The sequence below is a fragment of the Odontesthes bonariensis genome, chromosome 17, assembly GCF_027942865.1.
Source record: "Odontesthes bonariensis isolate fOdoBon6 chromosome 17, fOdoBon6.hap1, whole genome shotgun sequence".
Lineage (NCBI taxonomy): Eukaryota > Metazoa > Chordata > Actinopteri > Atheriniformes > Atherinopsidae > Odontesthes > Odontesthes bonariensis.
The window spans coordinates 6988849-7011351 of record NC_134522.1 but is presented as its reverse complement, the minus strand read 5'-3'; the positions used below and the strand labels follow the sequence as shown (position 1 = coordinate 7011351).

Sequence of the window (22503 nt, the reverse complement as noted above, 5' to 3'; positions counted from 1 at the left end):
CCACTTATTTTCACAAAATAAAATACCTGTTGCCTTTTGTCATAGGGAAAGCCATTACGATACAATTGGTGCTTTTGTTTTGAAAACAGGAAGTGAACCTACCCTCGTTGTAGCTAGCTTGAAACTGCCGTATTGACGATCGGCGACGTCACGTTACGTTGCATTTTGGGTAGTTTGAGTAGGAGTAGTAACCTCATGATGCATACCCAACATTTTGGAGAATCTAGTATGCATCCGGGAACTTCTCGCTCAAACATACTAACTCGCATACTAACTCAAAAAGTTAGTATGAGTAGTGGGAGTAGTAGGAGAAGTATGCGGTTTCTGACACAGCCATGGACTGCTAGAAGTCGGTGACTGATGACATCACCATGTGCTGAGTATCTTCTCTGGTGATGCTCTCCGAGCCTCTACTGCAGTCCCTTTAGGTTTCTTCTTCAGCACATTGAAGGCACGCTCAGGTGGATTTAAATCAGGTGACTGGCTCAGCCATGTTTCATCTCTGAGAAACTCTGATGCTGCCTCAGCAGGATGTTTGGGATCATTATCAGGAATGAATGAGTTTGGAGACATTTACTGGAACTGGAGCCGATCAGATGTTTCTGTCCAGCTCAGAATTCATTGTGCAGCTGCCATCAATGGAGATAAGTGTGCTGAGTGCCTGTGGCAGTCTTACATGCCCAACACCATAACACCCCCACCGCTGTGTTTAACAGAGGAGTTGCTATGGGCACTCCACACTTTCTTCTTGCCATCCCTCTGATGCAGGTTCATCTTGGTCTCATCTGTCCAGAACACCTGAGTAACCACAACGATTATGGTGCCCTAAAAGAGGGGGACTGTGTATTAAAATGTATGAAAATGACTTTGAATTAAAGTCTGGAATGTGACTTTAATCACATCTGAATTGTTTGATGTAGAATTACTCTGAGGAGCAGATTGGGACCATTATGGAGGGCTCTGTATATGTAGGTTCAGACTTGTGGCGGTGATGTTTTTCACATTTTAATCAATTTTTTTTTCCCAGGTTCTGTTGAAAGGTCAAACGGCGTTCCAGAGAAAAGGGTCAACGCAGCTTTTCTGCTCCACAGTCTGTCTGACGGGCCACCTTCCTCCAGCCAGCAAGAACCGAGCCTGTTTCCAGTGCAACAGGTGCTTCTTCTCTTTATACGGCGGCCACACAGACACGAGAGCTTTTACTTTTCCCTGCATGTTTATCGCCTCGCAGCTGGTTAGCAAGTTTGTCACTGATGGCATTCTGGCTCTGTGGATGCAAATGTTTTGGAGAGGTTTTTTTTTTTTTGTAGCAAGCGGGTATCCAGATGGCAAAACACAGGGCTAAGACTTCCTGTCCCACACCCTGGATATCAAAGACCACTCAAATATGATTGGTCGGTACAGCTTGAGCTACAAATTAGAAAGGAAAACTAGTTGGCATTGCGAATATTAGTTGCATTTTACTAAATTGTTATTGGCTATAAGGCTGGGAAAATAAACCAAACGAAGCTGCTGATACAAAACGTCGATGAGCTGGCTCTCACATGATCTCTTTGGCAGAGGGGGGAAAAACTTAGATAAGACAAAGGTTTTTCTTACTCAAGACTCAAGCCCACAGAACTCAGAGTGGCCTTTTATTAAAAATTAAATCTGCAACGCATGTGGCTCAGCACTTCATCAGCCTGCACTGTCAGTTATTGCTCACATTGCTCTCTTTTCAGGGAGATCATTCAGCCCCGGGACATGATAACGATCCCAGCAAGCGACAACACCATCATGCACTTTTGTGGTCAGTTCTGTCTGTCCGTCTTCAGACACAAGAGGAAACAGGTTGATAAGATTCCAGAGCATTGGACTGATAAACAATTGGAGAGGAAGCCCGAGAAACCGCCCGAGAAGCAGGTGGAGCGTCTGCCCGATAAACCCGTTTGTAGTGTCTGCAAAGTCACCAACAAGGTAAAGGAACGTCAAGACAGCAGAGCTCGACTTTTAGCACAGGTAGACCTGACTTTTTCCACCTAGGTGCAACTGAAATGGCTCTTCTAAACCGACATGAACAAACAAAAATATCACGAGGCGAAACAGAACTATGACTCTGTGTTTTGGGTCAGTTTATGTTACGTTGCAGATGTTTAAACGTGGATTTTCAGAGTATTTATAATGGTGATTATTGCAGTCTGACAGCGAGGCGTCCCTGCTGTGATTGAGTGTGTAATTTGGTTGGATACAAAGCGTTGTGTGACTGTTTGTGTGAATGGGAAACGCATAATTAACCTGGATATCAGTAAAAGGTTCTTTACATTTGTGGATCTTTTTATTTATCTTGTGGTTCTTGGTGCTCAAAATTTGCCCCGCTCAGTTCTAATCAATGGGAGAAGCAGTGGCTCATTTCAAGAGTTGTTGTATCTTGGTCTCAGATCAAAAAATTAGGTTGTGGCTGAAATGAGTTCTTGTTAAGATGCCTCCTGGTCGCCTCCTTTTAGAGGTTTTACAGTCACGTCCAACTTGGAGGAGGCATGTCTGGGTTTCCTTCCTGGACCTGTTGCCTCTATGACCCCATAAGTGGAGGGAAAATGGTTGGATGGATGTTTATCAGTGTCCTCCACCGCCTTAAAAAAGTTCTGAATAATATAACTCTCTGTTTGAGAATGCGATCCAAACCTACGGTAGATTTCATGCACTCGGTTAATTTATGGAGGTTTGTGGTGAAAACGCTGTTTAACTTCTACTGGAACATTTTTGTATTGGAGTAAGATGATGTTTTTAAGCTACCAGGCAGTCGTATCCCAGGAAATTATACAACTATTTGGTAAATAAACTGTTATGACTACAATAAGTCATATTAAAAGATGAATATCATAAGAAAATATCCATTTGGCTTTTACTGCATCTTTGCATGAAGCTACTTTATGAGTCAAACTCATCCTCGCAGTCTAGATTTAATTAAACATTTTCTTTTGCTTTCGTATGTGGTTTATATTTAAGCTACGCATGAATACGTGTGAATTTTAGATTTCTGACATTGATGAATGAGCCAGCTATCAAAAATATGCTGTTTTCTCATAAGTTGAGCATGTTTTTGGCCTGAAAGGTGAACTCTGAGACTGTCTTAAAGGTTAGAAGGTGTGTAAATGTCAGATGAACACGTGAGATTCTCTTCACCTCTTCCCTTTGATCTTATGTCTCTCTTGTTGTTGTTTCTGACTGATTTCTACAGCAGATCGAGCATGAGGTCACCCATCAAGGCCGCCTGCACAGACTCTGTAGCGATGCCTGTTTTGTAACCTGGCGTAAGCTGCGTCAGCTCGCCATGAACTGCTGCGACGGTTGTGGACTCTACTGTAATAGCAACTCAGGTTCCTGTCAGACTCTCACAATTGACAGATCTCCGCTCAACTTCTGTAGTTCCACCTGCATTGCCACCTACAAACAGGTACGTAACAAACAGAGATGTTTTATACTCGCGCGTGTCCTCATATTTACGGAGCTGAAACTGGTTTTTTTGCAGACCTGCAGAAAGACGACAGAGTGTGCTAACTGTCGCAAGATAGCGATAGTATCCTCAACCATCATGGAACGAGACCAAAAGGGCAAAATTCAGCTTTACTGTTCATCTGCTTGTGTGGAGCAGAGTCGACCACCACAGCATAATCTCACAGGTACAACACGCCACAGAAACGCACACTAGAGCTGCATTTCCACCACAGGAACCCAGATCTTACAGGGAGTGGGTACTTTGGAGGCTGCTTTGATCCCTGTTGAGTATTTCCAGCTGGGAGGTGAAATATCTTTAAGAACCAAGAAGAAGAAGTCTAGTTACCCCTCAGATCGAATATGAACAATAACTTCATAACTTTAAATTGTACAATTCAACTGTTTCTAAACACAACATTCACAATCAGCCAATTTATTTAAGTCGGTTCTCAGATTGTGAGAAGGAAGCAGTTAAATCAGAGCACTAAAAGAGGTTTTTCTTTAAGCTTTTGAGGTAATGCAGCTGAAGCTGTGACTTCCTTGTTTGGAGGTCTGATCAGCACATTAATGAGCCGTTTCCATGGAGGACAACTGAAGCGGCAGCTGTTGTAATAAGATGTGAATAACTCATCTTTTATCGTTTCAAGGAGCTTATGCTCTAAGACACAAATAAATTTAAAAAAACACCTCAAATCCCATAAAAGTGTCACATGGACTGATTTTGAGTTGATACAGCAGACTTCCTGGTTTTACTGTCCAGTTAAGCGCAGGCTGCTCTGTTGGGTGGGAGCAACACACTTCAGCTGACTTAATTTACATAATTTATGATGAATCTTGGAGCTAAGTGGAAATGCAACAGACCCAGGACGTTTAAGTTGGCTTTGGTCAACAGGCTAAAACTTCAGGCTTAATATGACAACCATGGTCTTGATTAGGCCTGTCGCGATATTCAATAAATCAATTAATCGCATGATAATTAAAATTATCTCAATAATTTTTCTGGCCACGATAAATGCCATTTGCATGCTTGTTTGTTTCCCTCGTCTCTCTCGCTCCCTCTCGGGTCCTTAAGAGTAACGATGAGTGAACCCTCATGTCAGTCACTAAAGAGCCGCGTGAGAGATATACCGGTAGGCACCAGGCAGAGAGAAAGCTAGTTGCGAGTTCGAGTACGCTACGCCTAATAAAGACAAAAAAGATGGAATTGGTTTCTAAGCCAAATGCGACAGCTGGAGTGTGGGAGCATTTCGGATTTAAACCCGTGGTGAACCACTGAACGTGTGCGAGTCGGTGTGTCGCATTTGTTGGAAAACAGTTGCAATTAAAAGCGGCAACACAACAAACATGCATCTAAAACACAATCATCCGCTGCAGTTTTCCAAAAAAAACACAACAAGTGGGCCGTCTTCCTCTTCCTGACAGAGCACAGTCACTGGGGCGTTCAGTCGGCAAACGAAGTACAAACAGGACGGTGCGAAATGGATTACACTCACAGACAGTGCAGTTCGCTTCATTGCTAAAGAGATGCTGCCCTTTAGCATCGTCGAAAAGCCATCATTTCAACGAATGCTGCAAACATTTGACAGACTGTAGTCCATTTTATTTATTGTTTTTGGTTGTTTGTTCATTTATTGTGTTCTAGTGTTAAATATTCTTTAAAAATAAAAGTTTATTTCTCTTTGAAAAGGTGTACCTGCATTATTATACCATTATCATTGTATAAGATGAAAATTATGTCAGAACGACAATATTATTATATTATTAGACAATTTATTGTCCAGCAAAATTTGTTATCGTGACAGGCCTAGTCTTGATTTGTTTTTAATGCTGCTGTTTTTATAGGTACTCCGTTCCCATGCTCCCTGTGCAAAGTTTCAGCCGTTCCTCAGTATCATTTGGCCATGGTGGATGGCACCATCAGAAACTTCTGCTCCCACGCCTGTGTGACCACATACAGGGTAAAGCATTAGTAGTATTTTATAAATCCATCAACAGATACTTTCTACATTCTTCTGGGCAGATTTGACTTTTTTCCGTCGTTGTTTTGCAGAAGTCTGGTTACACATCTCAGTCAGAGCTGACCAATGGAACCTCGTTTCTCAGGGACCCCTCCGTCAGAGATGCTCCAAAGCCGGGACCCTCAGCCGGAGCCAGCTCGGTCCCTCCCATTCCTCAGGATTGCCCATCTTCAGTCTCGTACCCAGGCCATCATCCCAGTCATACCTCAGTGCCCCCACTAGTGCCTCCTTACTCGGCCGTGTCCTCCCCAGTCGTGTCGGGACAAGCCCAGTCCAGATCGCCCCCAGATCAGCCGCTGAAACCAGCAGACGGGTCCGGTGACGCTCCCAAACTGACCTGCTGTCAGTGCAGCAGACAGTTCGGCACCAAGCCGCTGCTTTTCAGTCAGCAAGTAAGAAAAAAACGGCTCACATACCCAACCTCTTTAATTCTATGACAAAGATCGCACTGATATACGATTTGTTTCCTGTCCTCAGGGCCGGATATCTATGTTCTGCAGTAAGACGTGTTCTGAACTGTATAAAACGCAGAAGAACATTCTTGGGTTCTGCGAGTACTGTAAACAGGAGAAGGTGCTTTTGGACACCATCAGCTACAACCAACAGGACCTGTCATTCTGCGGTGAAAGTGAGTTCAAAATAAGCATCTTTCCCTTCTCCTCAACACAGATCAGTGCGACAAAGACATTTTAATCAGATTAATTAAACAGCTAAGCATTGTTATTGTTGGGATTGCAGCTGCACTGAAAAAACATGTCGTCACCCTAGGGCTGTCGCGGTGAGGGAATTCCCACCGCGGTGACTCATAGCCGCTAAACAGTGCGGTATGCGGTGATATCGCATTTTTGTTCATTAGGCTACTTTCCACGACAGGCAATGTTAGATGAAAATCGAGCGCATAATCCGGCTTTTTTCCCAGCGATTCTGACATTTCGCTTTGCTTTGCCTGTCATTTACTCGCTCACAGACCAACATAGCGGAGATCAAGCAGCGCATACCCCAGTTCTGCAACATTGTTGCCAGTGCCACATGGCAAATATCAACATTGTTGCAGACCTGGGCACGTTTCGTTTAGGAATGACGGAGAAAAACGAAGCAGATCAGGGCAGCAGTTGAGCTCACGTGTCCGGGATACAGTTTTTTTTTAACAGACTGCCGCCGACCAACCAACCCCGGCACATTTTTTAAACTTTTTTTTTTTTTTTTTAATAGTTTCACCTACACAGTTTTGTTGAAATGATCAGGTATTTCCCAACAGCAAATGTGCACACCAAGCTGTGGTTCTGTGGAAGCTAGTTTATTGTTGATATTAGACGGTCGCATTTACAACATTAAACATGGATAATAAGGGAAGATTCAAAGCCATAAAGTTTCCGGACTATAGGCAGAGGAGTAAAGCCGAGATAAAGGTAGGCCACTGCATTTTATTTTAACTTCTATTGCTACGACACTGAGTAGGCATATTCTTGTAATATCAGCTGCTGAGGGAGAATGAGACCACAACGAGTAGCATGCAGACGTGTGTGCGTGTGCGGTGCCTATATGCAAAGATGACGACAGAAACGCGGCACCTCGCTGTGTTAATGTGTTTCTCCTGCCTTGAGGGGAATATGCAATTTATCATTATTACTGTGCTGGCTTTAAAAAGTATCAGTTCTGTCAGTCGCTTTGTATCTACTGTGCAGTCTTAAAAACTCGTTCAGTTTCTCGAGTTGTTCTGCGCGTGCAAGCTTGCGTGCGGTGGGCGGTGGTGGCGGTGGCCTGGACACGCACCGCGGAGGTCCTCTCAGCACCGCGGTCATTGCATTTTGCAGTTATCGCGACAGCCCTACGTCACCCTATTAAAAATAATGGCCGAAGTCATTTTTTGAAGAAAATGACTTTTTGGCCTAAATCATCTCTTAATAATGCTGGCCACCTCTGGTAAAATCGCCTTAATAATTTGCCACATAGTTGGGCAAATCAAAAATAGAATAGGTTTAAAAAAAAAAAAAAAAAAAGACCCAGCAAAGAAGACCTGAAGTGAGGAAAGTGACCAATTTGATTTACCTGACAAGTTTTGAGTTTGTAATATGGAATGAAAGGGCAGTTTAAGCCAGATTTAAAGTTGCCTAAGTCACTTTATTCTTATACGTTGCATAATTGACACACAACGTTCTATGTATGTCAACAGTCATCCACTGTCAAGGCCTTTTTGATGGAAATGATTAATGAATATTATATGCTCTCCGTTTGGTAAAGTTTTTTGTGTTTTTTTTTTTTCCCCCAAAAACTTGAAAAAAGGATGTAGGCCATTATTTTAATAGGGTGACGATGTTGAAAACAGAGATTAGCACCAGTCATACAGCAGCAGGCCCATAATGCATATGTAAACAAACTGTTTGGCAATTATAAAGATAATAATAGGAAATATAATGATAATATCAGGATGAGATTCATAACAGGACAGATTTGGTACTCATGGAGCTATAATAGAGACATAGGTTTTGTAACTTCTATCACCATGTATTTGAAGGTATGACAACTGTTAGATCTTTTCACACATAGGTGTATACATGATCCTAAAGGAAAAGGGCCTACATGACCAATGCAAAATGCTTTGAATGTTTTATATTTTGTTACAGGCATATGAGGTCTTCTTGCAGCTGTTTGCAGCATTTCAGATTATGTAGCTGTGACTGTCCAAAAGGGACAAAAATGTTGCGATTTCATGTTGTTTTTTGGAACTGTGACATTCAGAACATGTTCAAAAATATGTTTGTATGTGTTGTGAATTCATGCAAAACAAGTCGGGTAAGAAAACTGCCCCGTCCAGGACTGAAAAAAAGTTTTTCAATCTGGTGATAACGGTGACAAAACGAGAGTCCACTTAAGTTTACATAATTTTTCTCTAAAAACTACGTCATGTCAAAAGATGATGCTTAGTTTTTATACTTATGAGGTTCCAAAAAAAAAAATTAAATTAAAACAAGAGCTCGGGTCTGAAGTGGAAAGGTTGAAAGGTCAGTCAGTCATGACACAACTTATCAACTATGACGGGTCTGAAACGAATACTGATGAGCATATCCGCCCTCCCTGTGTTGCAGACTGTAAGATGCTCTTCAAACATGACGTGACTTCGCGTAACAAGGACCACTGCTGGCTTCCCTGCACCTATTGCTCGGGCATTGTTCAGAAGATGCTTTGCAGCCACTACGGAGGCAAGATTGAGGAGTTCTGCAGGCCTCACTGCATGTCCCAGTACACGGTTCTCTACTACGGGGTGAGAGGACGAACATCCCGCCGCGCTCTGCTTTGGATCACACAAACAAAGTGTCTGCTGTCTGACTTCTGCTCTGTTTTCCATCCGTTTCTGTGCAGATGGGTCGGTGTGACGGCTGTAGGAAGCAGGGCTACATGACTGAGAAGCTGCAGTGTTTGGGTTCGGTCCGTAACTTCTGCAACATGCCCTGCCTGCTGCAGTACTGCTACCTTAATTTTGAGTCGAGCCAGCACGGCACCAGTAATGGCACTGGTACTGCCCCTCAAACGCCATGCGGTAATTAGACCTTAACCTTAACTAAACAAAAGGTGCACCAACCTGTCGGACAGAAATAGTTAGAGATGTTGGTGTAATGCTCGACTCAAATCTCAACTTTCAAGTCACACGTTAGAAAACTGTTTAAAGCTATCAGGTACAGTTGCTTTCGTGCACGTTGCAGATGTTAATTAGCTTAAAGCTAACTCATTTATGTTTAATATTGTGCTTGGTCCCTTTTCAAATTAAATTCTATAAACAAAAACTGGATTTTAAAGCTAAGTATAACTAAAAAAGAAGGAAAAAAAAGGCATTAGTGTTGCCCACAGAAATGTGGAAGAATAAGTTGGACGTCCGGACTGAGGCCCCGTTTACACGATGGGAAGACGCAGATATTTTCCTGCGGTTTGGCCTCTCATTTACACCAAAACCCCGTTTTTATCACAGAAAACGATTAATTCTAAAAACCTCCGGCCAAAGTGTAGATTTCTGATAACGCCGGTTATGTGTTGCCGTGTCAACTGGGAGAAACGGCGTTTTAGGTTCTTAAACATCACATTATGCGCCAGAAAATGCTTAACGTCATACGAGCGCCTTATGTTTACAGTTTGTTTGGCTACTGATCAGGATTATCATGGATGATGTTAAAGTTCTGTGCAAACGATTCTGGCCTTATTGCATTTGCCACCCCAAACCTGCTCGCACAGTTCAAAATAGAGGAGCACCACTCTTCCGTGGCCGCTCCTGCGTCCAGCAGTATCCACTGACTGTCTATATTTCCCTCTTATTGCCTTCAGTTTTGTTGTGATATTTGCTCGCGTTATCTCCTCCTTCACATGAGCAAAGTCCTCGATTCTGAGGATTTTGATTGGCTTGCATGGCTTTATTCCTTTCCCTACACTGCCGCCAATAGGTTTGGCATAGTTATTATGGCGCTTGACGGTGTATTTATGCGGGTTGATGTAAATGACAAGTTTTTTGAAAACGATGTTGTGTGCACGGTGTTATTATTGAAAACGGAGGGGGGGAAATATTCGTTTCTCTAAATACCCAGCTATGTGTAAATGTGGCCTGTATGAAGCAAACGTCTCTCGTCTAGGCTGGTTGTGACCCCTCGTTTCCCTCCTTCCTGTAGCTCCAACACAGCCCCACCACAACTCAAAGATGAATCCCGTCATCGCTGACGTCGTCTCGTTGGCCAACGGTTCGGCCACTCAGCCCAACGTGTCGGCGGACACCGCTCTGACCGGTAAGATCACGTCACAAACTGTTGGTTTGCTGCTGTGTTGTTGCCATTTTCTACATGTTACAGCGACTCTTTACAATAAGCTAATGGGGGGGAAACGCTTCATGTGTATTTAGTTTCTGTCTTGCTGTATTGATTGTAGTTTTTTATCATTTTCTTAAGATTGTATTCACCTAATTTTAAATTGTTGCTCTTTTACCTCAGTTTCCTCAAAGTTTTTTTTTTTTTTTTCGTGTTTCCAGGCCGTCATTGTAAATAAGGACATGTTCTTAATGACTTGCCTGGTTAAATAAAGGTTGAATAATAAAAGAAAGAGCTGCCAGATATTTTTGATTTCCAGTTTTTTTTCCCATGAAGTGTAAACCATATACTTATAAACCTTTTAAACATGCATACGTGGCCCTGAACTGCTCAAAACAACGGCAACAAACTGGAAATGTGACAGTTTAGAAGATTTGGCATTCATAAAAAAAACACAACAAATCCAAAACCTTTGAGAAATGTTGTTTTCTTTTGTAATTTCTGGTGTTTTTGTGCTGTCGTGTTTGCTTTTATGGTTGGAAAAATGATTTGAAGTGTGTGTTTAGCCTCGGTTTTTTCTGCATTGTTGTGTCTTTTAATGCTTCCTGGTTTATTTCAGTGTTTTCTGAAATGTTTTGATTCTGTTGTTTTACCAAAGCTTGTATTTTCGGTTAGTTTTCCTTAAATGTTTCAGCCAGTTACAGTCACACTCTGCCGGTTTACAGCAGTGTTGTTTTCATTCCTGTTTCGTAGGAGCGCTTCCGACCTCCAACGTAGACGGCAAGAACCTCGACCACGTATGTACTGTGTCTGTGTGTTTGTCTCAGGTTAGACTTTTTAAATGGAACATATCGTGCATTTAGCATATTTTATATTTCTAGTCCACCATTTGCCGCTTTGAAAAGATGTTGTTTTGACTCTGCTATTCCAGAAGCTGCTCCTCCGTTAACCTCTGCGTCCAGAGGTGGAAACGAACATCAACTGATTTATTTTCTATTACTATCTGGTATTATCTACTGAAAACCTCTCATGCAGGGAGAGTAAAGTGAACTGACAAAGGTGACAAAGCAAACAGTCCCTGGAGCAGAATGAGCAGCACAGGATGTGGAGCACAGACGATAACTCTGAGCTGCCAATGCAAACAAGTAGAGCACGGATTTATGAAGAGATGCTGCTACTCTGGTGTTTGTTTCCCAGGGGTCGGCTGTCAAACTCATGTGGTTCAAAACTAGGGCTGGGCCACGATTAAAACTTTTAATCTAATTAATCACATGATTTCCCTGATTAATCACGATTAATCGCATTTGTACGCAAAATCCAAAAATGAATCCAAAAGTAGTGTATAGCTTTTAGCATTTAGTTTTATTATAAATGTGCTGCCATATGAATGAAAGTGCCATAACATTTGTTGTGCAAACACACTTTTAACATCAGCATCTTTCTGTAGTTTTTATGTAGAAGCCTCGCTCCACTGTCTGTTTCCTTGAATGACTTGCTGCTATCAGTTGTGTGTTTTGCCTTTAAGTGATATTTTAGACTGGAACTACTACGCTGAGAAGACAATTCAACTTGGCAGTGTTTACAGATGACTTTGGTTCTGTCGACTCCGCCGTCTGGAAGAACTTTAAAATGAAAATGGCCGAGTAAAAGTTCCGTACCCTTCTCCATGTTTGGTGGATCCGCCGATTACTTTCTTTTCCGGTTCCGCAGCAGGCAGCAACAGACTTTTACAAAATAAAAGCCTGTGAGCAACAGACTTTTACAAAATAAAAGCCTGTGAGCAACAGACTTTTACAAAATAAAATAAATAAAAAAACAGGGGTGGTCTGTGGCGTACTGGGTTGAGCAGGCGCCCCATGTACAGAGGCTATAGTCCTCGCTGCAGCTGGCCCCGGTTGGAGTCCTGCATCGGACGGCCCTGTGCTGCGTGTTGTTCCCCCTCTCTCTGCCCCCTGCTTCCTGTCTCTCTGAACTTTCCTATCCATTAAAGGCACAAAAGCCTTTTTAAATTAAAATATATAAATAAAACCTGCGTTAATGTGCGATTAAAATATTTGTCGGCGTTAAATAATTAGCGAGTTAACGCGATAATAACGAGTTAACTCGCCCAGCCCTATTCAAAACGTATTCTCCGCAAACACCAGATTTATCTAAAACACCACAGTGAGCGTGTACCCTGTAAGGGCCCGAAAATATGTGGATAAAAGCTCTGCTCTGTTAGCTTTCTTTGGACGTCTGCTTTAAAAATATAGACGATGGAGACTCTTGACTAAAATCTAAGCTTTTGACTCCTTGTTTTTGCCAGTAAACATGGCAAATTAAACATCTGTCAATAAACATCTGGTTTTATAGCGTGTAAGTGTGAAAATGAGCATATCCCACCAGGTTTTAATAAGTTTACATGGCTACTGATCTGAAAGCCAGGTGTTTGTAAGCCTAGTTTCTGTCCTGTGGATTTTTTAACTTTATTTAATGACTTTTTAATCCTTGAAACCTTTTGTTTTTGTCATTTGAGTGGAGTGGGCTGCATATCTCAGAAGAATAGGTCATATCTGTGAGGGGGGAGGGGCATCCAGTTCTCCTTAATACACCTGTGTGACTCAGATCTGCTGTCCTGTGTATAAATGACTACAAAGGCTGCGTTTGATTGGAGAAAAGTGAATTAAGAAGGAAGTCCAGTCTTAGTCACTCAGAGTTGTTTTATGTCCACGTCCAGGCCAGCACTCAGACCGACGCCATGCGTGCGTCCACGCCCCGTCGCCGTCAGATGAAGAACAAGTCGGTTCTGTGCCGACCGTTCACCGTGGACCAAGAAATCATGTGCCAGCTGCCCACCGAATCAGGAGGTAACTACAAGAGTTACTTGAACCAGTTTGGCTAGTTGATGTTTGTTTCAGCGCAGCGTTGCCGACCTGACTGAGATACAGAAAGTACGAACACAAAGCACTTTTGCAGACGTTTGGAACATCGTTGCCATAACTTATGTCGCTCTTTCAGCTGATCAAATCAAACTGCTTTCAGTCGTGGAGGATTAGGTCTCATTTTGAGGCTATTTTTAAGCTTCTGTGATTGTTTTTCTGTGGCACGTGCTTCAGGGATGAGGGGTGTACTACGGAGCAGTTCAACACAGCCAGGTTAGGTGGTCACGATCTTTCTGCTACTCAGGCTTTCCGCTCCACTCTCTGTTCACGCTGACTTAAAAATAGGTATTTTACACGCCATCTTCGGCACAAAATACTCCAATCCCCTGAAACTTGATTCATAAAAAGAGCAGGTTTGAATTTACAGGTTTAATAGATTCTAAAAGACGCATTTAGCTTTGATACTATTTGAAAAATAATGTAGAAATCATCTTAAGAATCAGGTTAAATCAAAGGGAAATAGATTTTATTGACTAAATATTCTTGATGTATAGAATAATTTAATCTTTCTTAGATCAAATATCAGCAATAGTAAGATTTTTTTCGGTTCTCGAAGCCTTTATGAAGAGTGTAGCTTGGACAGGAAAGTGAGCAGAAGGTTTCCCTTCCCGCTCAACCAGCTGAGCGACCTCGTGCCTAAACAGGTCTTTTATTTCAAGTTCCCAAAGATCGATTCAGTTCTTCTGCCCGACATCATTTAAATGTTGGTTCAGTCTGATGTTTGCTGCCTGGGACATAAACGAGAAAAGAATCTATGAAATTATGTCGTTTTTTTTTTTTTACAGATGAATTAACCTGAAACTGCTTTTTAATAACACGTTTGTGTAACTTAATCTGTTATGGGCGCCAAAATAACGGCAACATTTTCCCCTACGAACAAACAGATACCGGTATACCACTGCCAATGTGACCCCACATCCAGTTAAATGTATACTGCCCCTACTGGTCACCTGCATATTGCAGCCTGTATGTGTAGCTTTAATTTTTGAGGACATGCGTGTGGACGCCGTGATAAACACGCCTCGTCTGTAAATCAAAGCTGACCGAAGTCTAGCCAGGTTAAATTAGAGCCACCTTTGTGCCACAAAACTCTAACTTTAGGCTCAAAATGCCTCACTAATCTCTCTTTGTAGTACACCCCTTCAAAATAAGACGAGTTAGATTTATTAAAACACACTTGTTATTTTCTGCGATTTTATTTTGATTATTTTAGTGTCAAAACTTTTGTTTTAGGGCTCTGAAAATATGGAATGTCTTAATTTTCTCCCAGGATGTTCTCATTTTAATGGTTATTATTGGCACTAATGTCACGAAATACTGTAGCCTTGCTCCCACAAGCCATAGTTGTGGTTCCTTAACTTGGTTATTTGTCAAAACATACTTTATTTCCTCCCTTTTTTTTTTGAGGGAATTCGTTTAATTATTCGTTGCTCACAATTAGTTGTTTTAATAATTGCACCAGCTCTACTAGATAGGTCCTCGCAGCCCGACCGACCATCACCGAAACATCAGGAGCAAACTCAGCCGTGTAACGGCGTGCCGGCACGCCTAACCGGGCGCCATTTCCTGGGGAAGAGGGAGACAAACTCTGACTGCAAGGTCTGCTCGCACCACAAGAGAAAAAAGGTGGAGGAAGAGGAGAAAGAGAGGAAGAAGCAGAAGATGGTGGAGGGTGAGGAGCCGGGGAAGAGAGGAGAGGAGGAAGGGGGCGGAGCAGCCTCTCTCAGGGTGGGCGGAGAGGAAGAGGAGCGGTCTGAAGTGAAGGATTGTGGGAAAACAAAAACACAGACGTGGTTTTACTGTAAGACGTGTTCAGGAGAGCCCAGCCTCTGTCCTGTGCCGTGCTTTGAACTCTACCACACCCGGCTGATCTACAAAACGGCTCCCGAACTGGAAACGGAAGGTGAGCCACCTGAGTAACACCAACGATTTAAAGGGACAGTTCGGGTGTATTTATGCAAAGTACTTCTGAGTATTTAGTATCTTAACGGCTCTGTGTTTGGAGAATCAGGGAGGAACTAAACTAACAGCTGCTGAGAGCGGATTTTCACCATCTAAAACAGCTCAAACCTCAGAAATTTAATGGCGGTTTAGCGAATCCTACATTGTAGATTTGTTTCACAACATTTTCTCTTGCATCAGACCGTTCCCTGTTCACTTTGTCGCTGCTTAACGTATCAGCCGTGACTCGCAGTTCTGTCTAATCCCAAAACTACGGGTACAAAACAGTGAAAATGAGCAAATAAGACGAGAGATAAGACGACAACGCGCCTTTTTCTGGGGAGGTAAGAGGACATCTGAAGGATATCTGGAAGGACGGACGGACGGACGGACGGACGTCGCGCGGTTGAGAAAATGGTGACAAAGTAAACAACGGTCTGATGTAAGAAGTTAAATGTTATCTGTGTGAGACTCCTTTTGAGATGAATATCACAAACCATCTCGGGCTCAGTGGGAGAGATATTCCTCAGTGACATACTCTGTAAAAGCTCTCTGTGTCCATGCGGAGCTCTAAAAGTTCAAACCGGCATCTTAACGTGGACTCTGAAGTTGATGGCGAGCTGAATTAGCAACAAGGTGACATGCGAGTACTCAGAGGACTTCGTTAGGAGCCTCAGAGCCGATGTTCCAGGAAGCTTTTTGCTAAGAAAAGTGAACAAAGAATCACAATAATAATCCAGAGATGAGTAAATAAATGCATGAATAATCATTTCCAGTTGAGCGTGACACAATCGGAGTTAACTTTGCAACATTTCTTAAGTAATAAAAACTAGATTTGACGTAGGTGGAAAGTTAGCAAAAGAAGCTAATTGACCAAGAGTTTCCGTTACCTTAGAAACGTGTAATAGTGACGTTTGTCAAAAAAGAAAAGTACAATGTAGCATTTACTAAGTTTCTATCTAATTTCTGAGCTGTTTAAGATGCTGAAAACTTGTTCTTTTTATTTATTTATTTTTTATCCCTGCTCTCAGTAGCTGTTAGCTTAGCTTCCCCATAAGCTACAAGCTGCTACCCGAACTGTCCCTTTAATTCATTAACATTTAAACATGTAGAAAATAAGAGTTAGTCTCGTTAAGTAACCATACTAACTTTGGTGTTAATTCTGTCATGTTTTAGTCAAAGTAAAACAAATCTGCTGACGTTATTTGTTTAAATTTATACCGACTTCTTAAGAGGGTCGAGTGTGTCACTTGGGTTTTTTTCTCCACAGCTTCCTGATCAGCTGACCGGAGACGCCGTCGTGGACGCTCGTGTTCACACCAACACTACTCAAAAACCTTTTTGGGAGCAAGACCAGAGCTAGTTGAGCTTTTCTCAGTTTTCATGCAAAATGTATTTGCCAACAGGCACTGCAGATGGAGTCAAAAAAGAAGGTGCTTCTGTATTTTTATAATAAAGATTGTAGTATTTATGATCCAATCTGCAGGAGCAGAATTGCATGACTCTCTGTATTTTCCTGCCATTAAAGAGTATTTTGTTTGTCTAAAGCTGACAAAAAAAATCGTACTGTAATATTTTATTTAAAAAAAAGATATTACCTCATGAATTGTGTGTCAGAATACATGAAAACGTGTCATTGAAGCTGTTTTCCAGTCATGGTACAATGCCAGGTGTCCTGAAATCATCCATCTAATGTGGATCCCCAGTTGAACATTATTTAGGCCGAGTTTATTATTTGGCTCTTTACTTCATGGGCAAAGTGGACCCAGACAGCCGTGCTACTAAACGTTCCTTTTTATGAATGAAATTGTCCAGTAAACAGTGTTAAGTTGGTGTTTTTTTGCGTTTGAGTGCTTCAGAAAACACTCGTTTCTGTAGGATTTTCACTACACTTGTAGAGGAATTTGTCTTGTTAGGACAATGTTGTAGACTTCATTTCACAGAAGTGTCGTAATGTAATCCAGAGGGAGTTAAAAAAATAATAATTAATAGATTTTGTGAAAGACATAGAGGGATTTAGCGTTGGCTGAGAGGATCGATGGTTCCTGAACGTGCACTCAGGTGTTCGCTCTCATCTTTAATTTGAGATTAATCTGAAATCTTCCTTCACTTCTGAGCTCCCTGAGTCGTGCTGACGTCCATCTAACTGCATTGTTCCACTGTTTTTAATGTCTGAATGTGTGGTTTACTGATGCGTTCAACCGAGGCTGTCTTAAATTCATCTGACGTTTACCCCTGACTCAGTTCAAACAAGAGCTGATTCAAACTTTGTATTACTTCTCTGACGTTTACATATTTAACACCCAACTATGTTTTTCCTCATATTTTCTGTATTTGCATGTTTAATTTTTCTCCCTTTTTTTTTTTCCTACAAGTAAATTGAAAAGATTGTTTTTCTTTAAGCAAATAATGTCAATAAATGACATTTCAGAGAAAAGAAAACGTGTGTGACTGTTACTTTTATTTTATTTCCTACACGAATGGCCTCGTTTTGGGCTGATGATTCATTTTGAGGATGTGCAAACGCCATGATAAACAATAATAAGCTTCGGTAAATCATTGTAACTTAACTTTGCAGTGATTTTAAGATGTTAAAGACAATGTTTTTGATGGTTTGGAGCAGATGTGGATAAAAACTGGTATAATTCAGCTGTTATAGAAGAAATGCTGACATCTGCTGGCCAAATCTAGCTATTGCATTCATATTAAAGCCTGGAAAAGACTATATTGTACAATCGTCACCTTCCTAAAATAATGGCCTAAGTCATTTTGTCATCAAAGGTGTGATCCAAAAAATGCCTAAGTCATTTATTTAATCTTAGTTTTAATGAAAAATAAGTGTTCTTATATGTCAAGCATCATCCTTTGATACATACTTACTGACTGAAATTATTATTTTATGCGATAATTTAACTTTTGGGGGGAGTTTTTTGTGTTTCCTGAAAAAATTACTTAAGCGATTATTTTAGGAAGGTAACGATATGACTGATGGTGCATCGTCACATTTCTTTATATTGGATTCCAGTAAAAATAAAATATAGAAAGCTACAGTTTAACAGTTCAAATCTCCTCCAATTGTAACAAAATGTGTGTCAAACACATGTTTATTTGACATTTTTTAGATAAAAATCACACTTGAATCGAGTTTTCTTTCTGCTAACTCCATAGTGCCGCACATTTTAAACTTTATTTCGTCATATTTTGTCACGTAGAAGGTGTCTTTTTGGGGATTTATTTGACATTTTTTCTTTTTAAAATGATTTGCTTAATTTTTTCCACAACAGGGAAGGAGAATGTGAAGGTGTTAATGGTTACAGTCCCAGTACCAGTCTTCATTCCAGTGCCTATGAACATGTACTCCCAGCACACACCTGTCCCGATGGTGATACCTGTGCCTGTATGTCTCATTACACTTCACTTACTTTGTAGGAAATCTAATGATTAATAGATGTTTTTTATTAGTGTTAGCGGCAGAAAATCAAACTCTCTTGTTTGTTCAAGGTTCCAGTACCGATTGTAGTGCCACCACAGGCCAAAGACACCAAAGAGGCTGGTGTCCAGTCAGAGACGTTTGCAGAAGAAGAAAAACAGGAATCTGTTTCCACAGCAGGTGAAGGCTTGGAAATACTGCGATTTTATCCCAGTTTTTAAGCATTTAAGTCCTATGAAGACACGGCCCGCGAGATCATTTTATATTATTGTTACTAATGGCCCGGCAATATGAAGCGCCGGTAACACAATAAACTACAGATCCCATATAAAATGGCATAAGAGCAAAGAAAACTGCATGTTTTGATTCGTTCTTTGTTATTGCTGAAAAGCACAAATTTTATTTACATTTCCAGGTTTTGTTTTGCAGCATGTTCATATTTCTAACTCGTATAATTTTGACAGGAGAAAGTTTTATGGAGAGTAAAATCATTTGGCATATTTAAAATTTAAGTTTTTTTTTATATATATATATATAAAATGACAAAAGCAAAGAAATTCAAATGTTTTGATTTGTTATTTTAATGTTGACTTAAAGCACAAGCACTGTCACAATATTTTATTTAATATTTAATATATTTTTTTTTTTCAGGCGTTTTTTTGCAGCACGTTCATATTTCTAACTTGTATAATTTTGAGTGGATATATTTTTATGGAGAGCAAGATATTTTAAGTTATTTAAAGTTTAAGTTTATTTATTCCAGAATAACATTCCTTTCTGTTTTTATTCATATTTATGTTCAAAAAACATTTAGTTTTAGTGTGTTCAATAAACGTTTATTCTGTTCGGCCCGCGACCTAAAGTGTGTTTTGAATTTTGGCCCCCTGTGCAATTGAGTTTGACACCCCTGCCCTAAACTGTGATTTCTTTACTCTGTAGACCAGAGCACCTTTACTTCTACCGGAGACATGAAGTCTGGAGTTGTCACTCCCACAGTTCCTGTGGATGAGAAGGCTCACAAAGCAGTACAGACTGACCTGCACCTTACTGTACATTCGGAGCGGAGCCCAGAGTCCGCCGATCTTCAGCTTGATATCCAGCCAGGAACGAGCAAAACGGCGAGCGGCCCTCCCGACACCAGTCCCAAAGATCTGCCTCCCTCCTCGCCTGTGATGGACCTGGAAACCGACTTCCCGTCTGGTGAGAGCTCAGATTGAGTCGAGTTTGACAGCGTTGTTGTTTGGGATGCTACAAGGCCAAACACTCGATTGTTTTTGCAGAGTTGTTGGATCAGAAGCCGACTGTTCCACAGCGAGGAGTGAAGAGATCCAGGGAGGGTTCCACCGGCCGGAAACGGGTATGACATCCCTGATTTATCTGCTATCTTTAGCAGATCTCAGATTCATTTGATCTAATTTGACTCTTTATCTCCCAGTACAGTGAAAGTTGCTGTTCCTCAAACCCTTCAGTCTGATAATTGATGGTGTTAGTGTGTTTCAGCTGTTTTAGGAAAACTCAGAGGCAGCCGCCAACGATCTTTAAATCCCTGTGGAGAGACTGGGCTGCAGGTTTAACAATAAAACATATCTGACTAAAGAATAGAACTTTATGATTCATGGGGTCATATTCAATCCAGTCAGGGCTGATCTTACTCAACGAGAACAACGAAAGCAACCAAAAGTGATGAATAAATTACAGATAACTGCACTCAGAGTGTCAGAATCACTGTAATAACGTCACGCATGAACAAAACCAGCAAACAATTTGTGTCACTGCGCTCCTTTGGAGATCTCAGGAACGTTTTTTGCCATCCAGTTTTTTTATTTTCAAACCATTTTGGCTCCAATTTGCCAGAGGATTTTAATTTTTAGTTCCTTAAATTAGTCTAAAATAGCAAATCTGCACAATAACCGACGCTTTTGTCCCGTTGAAAGTTTTTGAAAACTCTTATTTCTGATCCCACATCCCTCACAATCCTTTATGTGAAGATTTAATTGTTGTATTTATCCACCAGATGTAGCTACCTTTACCATTAAAAGCATGCAGCAAAATTTAACGCTTTTTACTGTTTTCAGCAAGTAAAAATGCAGGAAAATCAATGTTGCTGCCAATCATTGACTCATCTCAGGGCCTGATAGAAATAATAATTAAATACTCCTTGAAATATTTTTGAAGGAAATCCTTTTTGTGGTGTTTCTTGGGTAAAAAACTGTGGATATAGTGAACATACTGGCTTATAAAGGGTTAAAATCAGCAAAAATATATTTAATATTTGCTATGTATGTTTCAACCTGAAGTAGTTTTAAAAGAATGAGTCTTTTAAAGTGGAAAATAATTTATATATAATTTATGCTGTTAGGGACTTATGTGTTAGAATATTAAAGGACCAAATGATACAAAACAAAACCAAACTGATGCCCAAGCAGTCATTGTAAAAACCCAGTTATTACTAAAACAACCTCTAAATGTTTCCAGATGTTAAAACGGTTATAAAAATCATCGATTAAAAGCACAATAAACATTCACTTACCTGCTATGTCGACATTTACCACAAACAGATGATTTAATCAACAGCGTAAACCTCTGAAACCTCATGCCATGTCCACAGAAACATTAAAAAAAGAGCAACTTCTTTAAGTTTTTACTGTAACAAACCATCTTAAAGCAGCCCAATTATCAGCTCTTTGTCCAAATCGATAGAAATATAAGAGCAGGAGCAGCTGGTTACGTCCGTTTCAAAAGTTTTAGGACAGTTGAGAACCGTGAGGACGCTTCCGGTGTCTGGTTCTAAGAAGAAAGAAAGAAAGATAACAAAGCGAGACATCTAAAGAGGCCAATGTGGAGCAAGTCTGGAGCCCAACAAGGGCTTCATGGGTGAAGGCCAAGAAAGAAGCCACTTCTGGGGCAAAAAGTAGAGCTATTCAGGCAATAAAGTTAAGCCAAAAAGGAGAAAAAACAACCCTAACTACAGTAAAACACGGGGGAGGTTTTATCATACTGTGGGGCTATATTCAAAATGCAAAATGAAAGGTTTTAGTGGCCTCTAGAACGTACAATCTAGGAAAAACAATCATACTGAACGGACCGTTCACAATGATTGGATACTGATGCCGTCTATCAAACTGCAATCTGCTCCTCCCCCCCCCCCCCCCCCCACCCCCCCCCCCCCCCCCATGCGCGTACCCTGCTCCGTGAACGAATTACGCGTCCAGACGCTTGGCAGGAAGCTAAACTAGAGCCAGCTTGGCTAGCACCTAGCATTATTAAACGTATAGTTAGCATAAACTAAATACTAAATACGGCAACGATCGATGCTTGCTGTCAGAACAGCGCTCGTGCACCTTCGTGCTCGTGCGCGTTCATGTACTCTAGAGGCGTGGCTTCGGGGGGAAAGTGAAGAAAAGGGTTGGGACGTTTTACCGTCTTTACCGGGACTTTTTGCTGTCTGAGCGTGCAGGGTCGCAGGCGGACCGGGTTGGTCGGCCGCCGTGCAGTAGCCACCCCGGCCGCCTCCAAACTGAACCACGTCTACGGGGTGAAAGCCTGGAGAAGTTGGGTCCAACTCTGCAACAAACAGCCACAAAAAGGTGAGCTTTATCTTTTAAAAGATAAAATTCACCCTTAGAGGTTCAATGAATAAGTTTAATTTGAGATGGCAACCCATTATCACTCACTTTGATAATATGAAAGAACTAGAGGCTAACCCCACATAGCTTAAATTCAGATTTAAATAGTCTTGTAGTACACTGTAGGTGTCCTTATTGTGCTTTATTATACCCCCCCCCCATATATTGTTTTGTTGATGTTTATTATTATTATTATTATTTATTGTTGTTGTTGTTATTTATTTAGATACATGATTTATGTTATTCTTTGTCTATTATGTGTTGTCAAGGTTCTATGTTTAAAAAAAAAAAAAGTGGGAACTTTCTACTATA

At 41.1% G+C, this 22503-nt stretch overlaps 1 protein-coding gene across 9 annotated transcripts in view; it reads left to right on the top strand.

Annotated features, from left to right (window-relative positions):
• Positions 1-22503, top strand: part of LOC142366616 (zinc finger MYM-type protein 4-like) — a 56992-nt gene that overhangs the window by 22838 nt on the left and 11651 nt on the right. For 6 of the 9 annotated variants that reach the window (XM_075448566.1, XM_075448568.1, XM_075448567.1 and 3 more), the window contains 17 exons: positions 1028-1152; positions 1719-1953; positions 3215-3430; positions 3506-3656; positions 5314-5429; positions 5522-5881; positions 5967-6117; positions 8576-8751; positions 8850-9027; positions 10142-10255; positions 11027-11070; positions 12990-13119; positions 18420-18532; positions 18637-18745; positions 19505-19765; positions 19846-19922; positions 22023-22152. In XM_075448566.1, the coding sequence (XP_075304681.1) occupies positions 1028-1152; positions 1719-1953; positions 3215-3430; positions 3506-3656; positions 5314-5429; positions 5522-5881; positions 5967-6117; positions 8576-8751; positions 8850-9027; positions 10142-10255; positions 11027-11070; positions 12990-13119; positions 18420-18532; positions 18637-18745; positions 19505-19765; positions 19846-19922; positions 22023-22152 (2686 nt within the window). Of the gene's footprint in view, positions 1-1027; positions 1153-1718; positions 1954-3214; positions 3431-3505; positions 3657-5313; positions 5430-5521; positions 5882-5966; positions 6118-8575; positions 8752-8849; positions 9028-10141; positions 10256-11026; positions 11071-12989; positions 13120-14656; positions 15098-16405; positions 18053-18419; positions 18533-18636; positions 18746-19504; positions 19766-19845; positions 19923-22022; positions 22153-22503 lie in introns of those variants that run through there. The other 3 variants (XM_075448565.1, XM_075448570.1, XM_075448569.1) reach the window with 3 other exon arrangements.